Source organism: Ochotona curzoniae, unplaced genomic scaffold (assembly GCF_017591425.1).
Source record: "Ochotona curzoniae isolate NIBS_2020 unplaced genomic scaffold, NIBS_Ocur_1.0 contig_1, whole genome shotgun sequence".
Taxonomy (NCBI): domain Eukaryota; kingdom Metazoa; phylum Chordata; class Mammalia; order Lagomorpha; family Ochotonidae; genus Ochotona; species Ochotona curzoniae.
Window position 1 is genome coordinate 6007877 of NW_024464918.1, and position 12056 is coordinate 6019932.

The 12056-nt window shown below is 43.3% G+C and overlaps 2 protein-coding genes across 6 annotated transcripts in view; both read left to right on the forward strand.

The window, feature by feature from the left end:
• SLIT3 (slit guidance ligand 3) overlaps positions 1-12056 on the forward strand; it is a 586046-nt gene that overhangs the window by 104783 nt on the left and 469207 nt on the right. For both annotated transcript variants that reach the window (XM_040983330.1, XM_040983243.1), the window contains exon 4: positions 875-946. In XM_040983330.1, the coding sequence (XP_040839264.1) occupies positions 875-946 (72 nt within the window). The remainder of the gene's footprint in view (positions 1-874; positions 947-12056) is intronic.
• On the forward strand, positions 3181-3762 carry LOC121158594 (AP-3 complex subunit sigma-1-like). Of its 4 annotated transcripts, none has more exons than XM_040983531.1 (2): positions 3181-3525; positions 3634-3762. In XM_040983531.1, the coding sequence occupies exons 1-2, from the start codon at positions 3181-3183 to the stop codon at positions 3760-3762; spliced, it is 474 nt and encodes a 157-aa protein (XP_040839465.1). The 4 variants fall into 4 exon arrangements, with proteins under 4 accessions (XP_040839465.1, XP_040839396.1, XP_040839553.1 ...); XM_040983462.1 differs by having other exon boundaries at positions 3181-3453; positions 3526-3762; XM_040983619.1 differs by having other exon boundaries at positions 3181-3453.

The following is a 12056-nucleotide window of genomic DNA, read 5'->3' on the forward strand; positions in this document are numbered from 1 at the left end:
CTGCTTAATTTCTGATCCAGCTCCTTGCTTATGGCCTGGGAAAGCAGCAGAAGATAGGTCAAGTCCTTGGGTCACTACACCTGAATGGGAAAGGGAAATTCCGGAGAAACTCTTGACTCCTGGCTTTAGGTCAGCTCAAAATCAGTGATTGCAACCGTTGGGGCAGTGAGCCAGTAAATAAAAGATCTTTCTGTCTGTCTCCCCTTCTGACTGTAAATCTCCTTCTCCCCAATAACAATAAATTTTAAAAATAAGTACATTTTGAATGCTTAAAATGTAGTGCTAAAACCATTTTTGTAGGGAAGGTAGTTCAAAAAGGTAAACAGATCATGAGCTTGTGGAAGGCGTAATGCAGCCTTGCTCTGGTCTTGAGATCCGAGATGACAGGGATTGTGTTTGTGCTGATCTGCCTTGCCCTCTCCTCTGTTCCTATGGCAACTTCTCTCTACTCCCACCACCATCACTTATGATCTAGAATAATTTCCCTGCTATTTTAGTTACACTTGTAGGAGTATATTTTATAGGTCAGTTCTATTGCTTGATAACAGTTACCTGGAGCTCATTATTGAGAGTGGTTCAAAAGTTTTGTCTGGAGCCGTGTGCAGAAAAAAGGCTGCAGTTGATTAGTGATGTCTGTCCTGGATCCATGCTGGACGCATGACTGCATAGTGTACCACTGTGTTTTCCTGACACCCCCAACTTAACTACAAACCCCACCAGGATGGAAGATGCTTTACATATGCTGAACATCCCTTATTGAAAGATCTAGAGAGCATCTTAATACCTGTTGACTGATTGATGGAAGCAGGGACTGAATCCATTTGTTTTGATTTAACATCTCTTTGACATCCTTTCCCCTTCCTCTCTTCTCTAGGCGTCTGAACAAGAATAAGCTCCAAGTCCTCCCAGAATTGCTTTTCCAGAGCAATCCGAAGCTCACCAGACTGTGAGTACAGTTGATGTACTTCTCTGCCTTGTGCCTTGTGGAGGATGTGTTTGCTTGCGTGTGGGGAGTACTGACCGTGGAGACTTGGGGGAAGCCTGCATCTGGTGTTCACCCCTGACACCCGTAGGCCTGACGTCTTCGGAGGTTGGTGGTTGAAGTGGATGTGCCTTGCATCAGTGGTTCATTTGTTTGCAAGGAAAGGGAAACTCTCCTGCTGAGCTTTGGTCTGAAGTTACTTCAGGACAGTTCTCCAACGGGTGGGATGTTGAGGTGAGCGTTTTATAGCAGGCTGCTGGTGGTTCAAGTGGGCAGTGGTTTTTCCTGAACATTTCAAGCTTCCCATGTTGCTGGCTGGCATAGCTCCTCACCTTTGCCTTCTGCTTCCTACCACTGCTGGTCTAGGAATGTGGATCTGGAAGGCTATGCTTTGGTGAAAAAGACAGAAACACATTGAATTTCACTGTGTTTTTCAGAATGGTCCAGGATATAACTAGAGTAAAGGATTGCCATCTTTCTGTGTGTCGATTTCATGTGAGTGTTTGGAAACTCATGAGTTGGATATATAGAGACTGTGATCCACTCATTGTGGGTATGACACAAGTGATAATAATTGGCAATGAATGGCCCTGTGACCATGACATCAAAATCCTGCTATTGGTGATGAGTGTAGATCGTGGGGTGAATTGGGTGGCCCAAGGCTCAACTTTCTGAATGGAGTGACACAGAGATTTACAGCCTGAGTGGGAGGACCCCAGCGTTACTGGGAAGGCTCCAACCTTGTGGCCACCATTCTCATTCCCCGTTACTGTGTTTAATGCCTACTTATGCAATCAAAGAATGCATATAGGCTCTGGGATAAACTGGAAAATGTGAAACAGATGTCGGTGTGTGCACTTAAGAATGAGCTCTGGATTCGGAATATATATATATATATACATATATTTATATATTTATATATGTCAGACACACACATATGCACACACAAACTGTATGTGTTAATGTATTTTTCAAAGGGCACTTTATTGAAGCAAGAACAGGTGGGAGTTGGCTGATGCACCAGGGAGCAGTTGTCTTCTTGGCTTTTCTAGGACACACCTGTGCTTTGTTAAGGTCTCCTCATGCTATGCACACTATTTCTCTGGCTCAGTTCACCTAGCAGACTTTGGTAAGCACTTCACCTGCTTTTCTTTCTCCAGTTTGACTCCACCTGAATGGGCACAAGACTGGAGGAAGTATTTTGGTGTCCAGCAACCAAGTGTCTAGCAGGGCTGAATTAGCAAAGCCAAGTGGGCACATCAGAAACAGCCCTGGTTTCTTATTCCCCCTTCCCTGTAATGTTCTTCTCACAAACGCCCAGATGGCCATCATTTCTCCATCCAGAACTACCTCATACCTGTTTCACCAGCTGCAGACTTCTGTATGCTCTTAGATCTCAGCTTCACTTTCCAGGTGCCATTTTGGGGGAAGGAGACTGGGGCTACTGGAAAACATTGAGTGGGTGTTGTCTGAGTATTCTCATGGAGGCAGGTTGTAAAGTGGATTGGTTTTTTCTCACTGAAGCCTCTATATGCAATTAGGTGATGCCCATGTTGCTCAGGGCTGATCGTTGTCTAGGCACAGGAGGAATTCCAGACAGGGATGCTCCTACCAGGTCTCTGCGGTGCTGAGGTGCTGTCCTAACTGCTTCCTTCTGACTTGGAGGGCTTGGGGGACTCACTGTCGCTCCTGTGCCTGAACATTCTCGTTAGTGCACGGAGGTACCTCCTGCCTGCCCCACAAATGTGCTCTGAGCATCCAGTGAGGTATGGGCGTGCCAATGGGACTGTTCAAGTGCATGTGCTAAGGTAACTCTGGTGACTCCTACAGTTCCCATCCTCACAACCTGCTTTTCCAAAGAGACTAGGAATTGCAGTGAACACTAGGTAAATTACCTTGAGTTTTTGCTTCCAGCCAGAAAGTCCTAGCTGGAAAGCCCAGGACAATATTCAACTCATTTTGGTATTTGTCCCTCTCTGCATCCCTGGCTAGACACAGAGAATGGCACGCATCAGTACTCAATCAGTGATGGCTGAAGGGGTAGATGAAAAAGTGAGGCGTGTGCAGCAGAGGGCGGGTGGGGAAGGTTCTCCGGTGTAGTCCTGAGGCGCAGCTCGCATGCCCGCCCCCGCCCCGGCCTCCAGTGCCCACTGTGTCGGCCAGGTCCCGGGTCGACCCGGCCCCGGCCCGGCCAGGCCATGATCAAGGCGATCCTCATCTTCAACAACCACGGCAAGCTGCGCCTCTCCAAGTTCCACCAGCCCTACAGTGAAGACACACAACAGCAAATCATCAGGGAGACTTTCCATTTGGTATCTAAGAGAGATGAAAATGTTTATAATCTCCTAGAAGGAGGATTATTAATTGGAGGATCTTACAACAAACCGATATATAGACATTATGCAACATTGTATTTTGTCTTCTGTGTGGATTCTTCAGAAAGTGAACTTGGCATTTTAGATCTAATTCAAGTATTCATGGAAACATTAGACAAGTGTTTTGAAAATGTCTGTGAGCTGGGTTTGATTTTCCATGTAGACAAGGTTCACAATATTCTTGCAGAAATGGTGATGGGGGGAATGGTGTTAGAGACCAACATGAATGAGATTGTTACACAAATTGATGCACAGAATAAACTGGAGAAATCCGAGGCTGGCTTGGCGGGTGCCCCGGCCCGTGCCGTATCAGCTGTGAAGAATATGAATCTTCCTGAGATCCTGAGAAATATTAACAATGGCAACATCAGTATAAAAGTGCCAAACCTGCCCTCTTTTAAATAAAAAAATTAAAAGACTGCTCCCAGGTAAAATCCAGGGGGGAAAGTCATCCAAGTTTACCATGCATTTGTTTACCAAAAACAGAGGGGAGTCTTTTGTGCCACTCTTGGATCTGAGTCAAGGTACTGGATAGAGCTGTGTAAGATCACCTGGAAGTTCAGTGTTGCTTTTCTTGCTCAGTGATTTTAAAGAAATCGAGTAGTTCCTGTGTGATTTTCTTGTGTTGTGGTCTGCATTCCTGTACCCACCCGAGGTATGCTCTTCGCCTTGGCCGCTGTGGCAGCATGCCCAGCAGTGCTTGGGGGCTCCAGCAGGATGGCCCACCCGTCCGGGCGGGAGTGTTGGTGGGGATCACAAGTGCAGCATCGCTCAGTTCTTTCTGTTCTTTGTCACAATTGTTATTTAAAGAGTCAAGTGTATATTGCATGAAAACATTATCATCTCTTCCTCTTAGTTTAAATAAACTCCAAGGTAACTGGAAAAAAAAAATAAATTAAAAAAAAGAAAAAGTAAATGATGTAGACCTAAGGATAGAAGCAGTGTTTTTAAGGAGCTTGGATCCCTTCACCTACCATTTATGCATTTATTGACTTATTCATTCGGTTCTCTGCTGGTTGTGGGGTGAGTGGGGAGAGGGGCGTGTTTCAGCCAGGTTCCTGTGCTGGGATGGAACTTTAGCCCTGAGCATGCCCAGATTCCCATGTACCCTATCATGATATGCTGTGAATGGCTGCCAAGAAAGCTGAGAGCTAAATATAATTCTTTTTTATTGAAGCAACTATATTAACCCAGGTTTGGGATATAATTGGTAGCCTCTTTTTCTCTTTGGGCTTGATCTTTGATGTTTTCTTAATGGCCCTATTATGTCTTTGTCTTATTTTGTCAGCCTCTCCAGGGCTTTTCTGGAAGTAAGCAGGGTACAAATTAGAAATCAATAAATGTGCAATCATGAGTGTGTGTACATATGCCACTGGCTCTGCTTTAAAAGAGCACAGCATCTCGATAGACAAAGTGAGCTGTTTCTAAAAGGGAGTTCTAAATGGGGATTCTGTGTAGCCAGCTGCTCCATCAGAAACTGCACAGGTAGAAGGGAATTCTAGACATGGATTTTCTTTCATTATTAGACCAGTAGACGAAAACTACTTAATTGTCAGTGTTTATGTGAAGAGTACCTTTTGCAGAGGCAATTAACAAGTACTAAGGCACGTTTATATTAGTGATGCAAAAGAGAATAACATTTAATGCAAACCAATTTTATGATAGTAATACTACTAAGTAGCATGTGAAAAAAAAAAGTGGTTAAAATTCTTTTAGCTCAAAGAAGAGATACTTGTGTATCCATTCAAGGAACTAAAAAGTCCTGTGGTAGTTATGGCTTCAAGAACAACTGTATCTGGGGCTCAGTGATGTCAGAAGACCTCATTTTGCTCCCTCCATTCCATGGAACAGTGAGTCTGATGGCAAAGTGGAAGACTCACAGTGCATTCAGTCTAGATCCTGGAGGACAGTGACTGTCCTGGACAGAGGAACTGTGTGTGTATTCTGACTCCTTTGCTTGGTCTCATGCCCATGCTCAAATGCATTGTTACTACCGATTAGGTTTGCTAAAGAGGGTATTGACAATGATTAAGTCTGAGCCGTGTGGCATCCTGCTTGTTTTGGGGTGAGAATATGAAGGCTATGTGTTTTCCCTCAGAAAAGTAATTCTGTTGGCAGAAGACAGGGAAGGGACTGCTACATGCCTGAACAATAGGCATCTAGGCTTTTAAAGCATCTATTCTGTGCAATACCTTTTATTTCCAATGAGGGATTTGGGCCCTTACAAAGGTAACACTTGAAAATAATAATGCTGGAAAACTTGTTGCATGATGGATGCTATTTTGAACAACTTACATCTATTAACTCAGTTGATTCTCCAAAGAATGCTGTGGGGTGGGCATCATGGTTAATGCTGTCCTCTGGGTGTGAGGCTGAGGCCCAAGACATAAAAGTCTTACCCAGTACCATGTGACTACTTAGTGGAAGGATTCATGTTCAGATCTGGGTACCTGACTTTGAAATCTGTGCTTATCTGTGCTGTGAGCTCCCTGCCTGAGACTCAGTGAATTTTCTCATTTTCAAAATGAAAAAACTAATGACCAGTGATGTGACTTGCTGGGTATATCTGCTACCTGTGATACTGGTGTTCCATTTGGGTGCCAGTTTGAGCCCTAGTGGCTCCACTTTCGTTCTAGCCCTCTGGGATGCTAATCACCTCAGTAAGCATCAGAAGTTGGCTGTCATTGACCTAAGTATTTTTCCTGGGCTCTTGCATGTTACATGCTGGGTCCCCATGCTCGCCCAGGTCCAGCTCTGGATTCATGTGTGTAGCAGTGGCCTGTCTGCTCTGTCCTGTCCTCAAATACTTAGACATAAGTTGTAGTCACCTAGTGCCAAGTAGTGTCCTAGTCTGGAAGGGCCTTGCAAGGCCTCTGTTCTGTCTCCTTGCAGTCTGAGGTCCATGCTAATGTTGCCAAGTTAGAGTGACTAGGCTTCTGGGGATAGAAAGAGGTGATAAGTTAAAGGGCTGCCAGTTATATACTGTGAAGCAGAATGTAAATTTCTGAACCTATCTAGGTCTCAGTGTCTATAAGAGTAATTCAGACACTAAGAAAACCTACCTCTGTGTCTTAGTGAGGGTCCATGGAAATCAGTGTGGAAGATTAAACATTGAACACAGCACATGGTAGGTACCTGGAATAAAGCTTTGTGGAACAGCAAGTATTTCAGCACCTAGGAACGAGCTTAGGCTCTAAGACAGATGAGGGTAGGCTGAGCACTGCACTTAGAGGAAGGAGACCAGCCCTGCCCCCCAAGCTTTGCCCCAACCCAGTACAAGCTGTGTGACCCTAGGCATGTTACTTAAACCACCTGATTTTCCGATCTGTCTCTAGCTCTCCATCCACAAGAGGGAATGCGGTTTGTTACTTGGTCCTTAGCCTATTCATTTCCTCTTCTGACCTCCCCTTCCAGCTTTTACTTTCACCTACACATGGAAGAGGCAGGGAAAGATTTCTGGCAATCTAAATTCAAAGCAGTAATGTTGCCAGAAATTCCTTCGAAGGAGCAAGAAGGCAAGGAAGAAAACAGGGTTTAAAACCCTCTACATTCCACTGGATTAGAGAGCTCTTTGGAGGGGCAAAGGGGCACAACTGGTTTTTGAGCCTGAGTTTGACTTTGTCGTGTGAGGATGAGCAGATCGCTGGGGTCCTGCTGGCCTGTCCTATCCTGGTTTTAGGTCAAAGCTCCTATTCAGTGTTGGGTGTTGGCTTCAAACCCATAGCTATGGCAGCAGTTGTGCCAGCCACTCTCTGGGGGCTGGTTAGTCACTGTTAAGTTCCATGAGGTATCTGACAACTTTGACAAAAAATAAGAAAGAAAAAAAAATGCCAGTGGGGTTAAGCCTACTGTTGCTCACATGGGGCAGTGGAGTTACATGAGACTTGGAAGATAATTCCCAGACAGCTGAAATCAATATGAAGTGTGGCCAACCAATTAAGCTGCAAGTCATAGGATTGGGTGTTATCTTGGTGAAACAGCTTCTCTTGCCGTGAGTTCAAGACTGTTAGACTGAAGGTTCCAGAAAACCTGTTTCTGGTAGATGAAACTTCCTCTGAACTATCCTTGCTGCTGGTTTGTACCTTATCTTTCCTTTTAGTGATTTCCATTCTATCGCAGGTTCTGTGGTTACCTGATCAACATCCCCTCCGTCCCCTCAAACTGGAAGCTGCTTCCATGAAGCTGCATTCTGATGTTTGTTTGATGCAACCCAAGGTTAGAGCCAACATTGGGACTGAAATCTAAGTTCTGCTTTCTGATGATGATGGGCAAGTAGCCTCAGCTTTTGTCATCTCAGATTGGCCATGTGCAGAGAAAACTAATCACAGTTGCTGTGTTAGTGTGCTGGAGCTGTGGCAATGAAATACCACATGCTGGGTGACTGAAGCACAAATTATCTTCTCACACTCTTGACGTAGAACATCCAAGATCAAGGTGCTGGTCTGATTCATTGCCTTGAGGTTTTTTCTCCTTGACCAGCAGGTGGCTGCCCTCTTCATGGCATCATTGCTCTGTGCAACTGTACCCTTGTCGTAAGGATGTCACACTGGGTTAAGGTTCCATTGTGGTGACCTTATTTGAGCTAGTTCACTTCTTTAGATCGCTGATATCCAATTCCTGTTTGTTGCATTCTGAGGTTTCCAGGGTTAAGGCTTCATTCTATGAGTTAGGATCAGAGCCCAATTCAGCCTTCATCACAAGTGTGTCTGGCATACATGGTACAGGTTAGGCTTTACACATATTCCCTCACTTGTTCTCTAGTTTAGGAGGTAGGGATGGCATTATTGCCACTTTATAGGGGGGAAAAAAGCAGAATGCTAGAGACTTACACAGCAGCATCCACAGTCAATCACTTGAGCCCATTCCTACAGGTCTGTACTAGTTATGAATGGTTAGAAAGTAGTTCAAGTTCCAAGTGCCCAGTGCGAGCTCAGCAAGTACCAGTTGTGTTGTCTGTTTGAACCTGTACCTGAACACATACGTTTTGAATGACAGGAACTCTGTCTACAGATTGCTCCTTCTGCTACTGTTGGACCTTCTGTAGCCACCTTAGTCTTTCAGTCTGGCACTAAACTTTGAAACATAACTACATGCAATATGTGTCTCTATAAAACTCTGCATTGATGTGAAACAGTGCTATAAAAGTGAAAAACCAGCAAAGCAAATAAAAACCATAATACTCAATTTTCCAGCAGAATTGTTGTCTGATGTGGAATGATAATAGGGTGATGGGAACACTAAACCATCAGAGTGATGGGGGCCTCAGAGCCTGCCCGCCTGCCTGGAGCTCAGTCCCTGTCACCTGTTGTCCTATTGAGCTTGTCTAGCTATCAAAGACTGGAGACCATGAGATCAGACTTGGGGGCATTTTTCTGAGGCACATAGCCAACCAACGTTCATGGAAAATGTCCCTGGCCTTCTGGCCTTCCTTCTGTATAGCATGTTTCATTGGCTGTGAGTTTCATCATGTGCTTGAAGACATGTTTGCTTTAATCTGTATGTGCAGAGATAATCTGTATGTTTGCTTTAATCTGTATGTGCAGGGTTACAGTGGACCCCTTATCATTTTTGGTACTTCTGCTTTGTGTGACTTGCCCTGTCTGTGATACTATAAGCCAGAGGCAAGAAAGAAAGCGTGGGAAATAGTTTTTCTTAGCAGAGAAGCACAAAAGCCTATGGACTCATTCATAGTGTTCACTCTAAGCTTAATATAATCGTCTTGTAGACGCTTACATTTTAGAGTTTGAGAATGGAGTTGTGTCTAGGCCAGAAATGCTTGGACTTGACACTACATTGAAATACCCATGAATCTTTTCCAATTGTGGGTTCTGGGTCCACAAGACTGCAGCAGGACCTCAGATCAGTATTTAGAATAACTACAGTGTGATGCTGCTGACTCAGAACCAAACTTTTCAGGACAAGACTCTAAACTGTAGTTGGTTTTCAAACTTTTAATACAAAAAGAAATAATTTGAAATGCTAGTTAAAATGCTGCCCCTCTGGCCATACATGTTCGTTTTATTCAATCTGGATCAACATAATAATTGTGTAAATAGGAGTGCTGGGTGATACAGCTGTGTTTGACCTGTGGAACACACTGTAAGAAACCCCAGTCTCATATAGTTACTATTATTTTATAAATTTGCTATTGAACACTTACTATGTGCTAGGATGTTTATATATACGCCAGCTTCTTCAGTCTTCACAAGAATCAGCGAAGCAGGAGCCAAGTGTTATGACGTAGTAGATTAACTTAGTGCGATGTCACATTCCATATTGGAGTGCCAGTTTGTTTCCTGCCTGCTCTGCTTCTGATCTAGCTCCCTGCTTATGTGTCCTTTGAGGCAGTGGATGATGGCTCAGCTGTTTGGTGCCCTGCCATCCGTGTTTAACACCTCCGTGGGTATTGTCTCCTGGCTTTGACCTAGCCAGCCATGGCTGTTGTGGGTGTTTAGAGAGTGAACAAGTTGGTGAAAGATCTTTCATCTTTGTTACTGTTTTTATGTCTGTCTGTTGTTCTGCCTTTCAAGTAGATGAAAATAAACAGTTTTAAAAACAGGGTCAACAAAAATGGGTGTTTTTATACCCAGTATACCAGTGAAAATACTGAGACTTGAAGAGCTTCACTCACCAGGCATAAACCCAGATCATCATGTTCCCCAATTCTGTTTTCTTTTTCTACTTTATTATCTACCTGCTGCTCTGAAAAAAGAGGGAAGAAGAGATGGGAGTGAATGATGGCAAGAGTGAGACTCAGGACGTGAGTTGATAGAACAAGAGAATAGGAGAGAGAATAATTGTAGATTTATGAAGCTTTCAATTTCATGGCTTGGTATTTTGAACTTCTATGAAGCTCACATGTGCCTATCTAAGATCTAGAATATTAAGACATGAAACATTAAAAGAGAAAATTTATAGACTTAAATACATACTAGCAAGTAGACCTTTCAAAATTCCCTGCAGTATATCACAGATGGAGTTGGATTTTACATTTTTAATCTCTGTAGCCTCTTGAGATGGCAAGAGAATTGTCTAAAGTGATCAGGCAATACTCGTCTGAGAACATTCTGCCAGCTTGGAAATTGGTGGGTTTTTTTTTTTTTTTTAATTTAAGAAGGAAAGAAATCCAAGCTGTGACTTTACAATGCTTTGGAATTACAGAATATGCTTGTAATTTTTACAATTCTACACAGACTTCTCTGCCACATCTGGTTGATATTACTGGCAGGGATATATGGGGGAATAAACCATGGGCTGGAATGTGAAACATCCCACAAAATGAGTTTCTTATAGGTTGCTGCATAAAACACTTTGAGTCTCCCATTCTTTGGAAGGGTGGCTTAAGTGATTTCATGGATTTAGTATTTTCTTTGGTTTGAAGGTAAAGGTTTTCACTCGTCTACTTGGTTGGGGGTGAGGGTTCCACACTCTAAAGATGAGTATACTGCCCTTGGGTCATTCCTGGACCTAACTGAGAGAAGCCACTTTCCAGAGAAATCAATTCAACATTTGGTGAACAACATGAGCCGGTGGAGATACCTGTGATAGTGAAACCCCAGGTCCAATGGAATTGGCTTGCAGAAAGGCAGACTGCAGAGAGAGCAAATTGCAACACTCAAGGGCTTTGGGAAGTCCTTGAATGTCTGCCTGGATGATAACATAGAACAGATGATGACAAGACAAGCTCACTTGACACAGTTTGCAAGGCTTTATACATTGGAGCATTCTCATTGCTAAATACAAGAATATTTGGGTAGGAAATGGAAAAAATCAAATGCCTCGCTATTACCAGAAACTCAGTCATTTTCCTGTTGGTAACATTCCTCTTCTTTACCGGAAGAATTGCATGACCAGGAAAAAGTAAAACAATGTTGAACTCCTACTCATATGTGTGTAATCTCCACTATTCTGATTGTTGGGATTCTGAGGATAAAACCCAGAAATGTCTGAACACATAGGGTGTGAGTATGGGCTTCTTGCCACCTGGCCCATCTGCACATGTCTGTGCCTGGAACCCACCTGTGGAGCTGGAACCCTGACAACTGAACCCTTTCTCGGCAATCCCAGATCTGCTCTCATCACCCTGTGATATTCAGGAGAGGCAGCCAACCTAGGCACATTATTATAATCGTCACTAACAATGATCAGATAAAGAGTGTGCTCTTCTGTATTAAGAATGAAGATCAGAATTCAGCCTTCATGGACTCAAAGAGCCTTCATCTCCCTTATCTAGCGTTAGAAACTCTAGAGAGAATTAAACATCACATTGTGACTAGAAAAATATCAGCCTTTCGAAATGGGTGGACCCCTAACACACATCCTTCAATTGTTGAAATGATGCAAATGTACCCACATTTAATAATCTTGAAATATTTGTTCTTGAACCACTTTCAGCATCAACAGAGCCATTTCTAAAGAGCTAATCATCTCATTTCCAACCAACATTTGGGAATCTCTCCAAAGGACAAATAAAGTTTTAATTTGATGTGCCAAATTCTAGCATGATTTCAAATCACAGACATACTCGCACACAAATTATATAACTTTGTCTTTCTTCTGGCTTTCCTATTGGCTCAGGATTCTGGATTTAAACATGAAATTGTGTTTGTAGGGTTTTAGTTCATTTACAAGTCCTGGAGATTGAGATCCGTAATGAAAGTGTTGACATAGTATTAACAACAGCAAAACTGTGATAACAC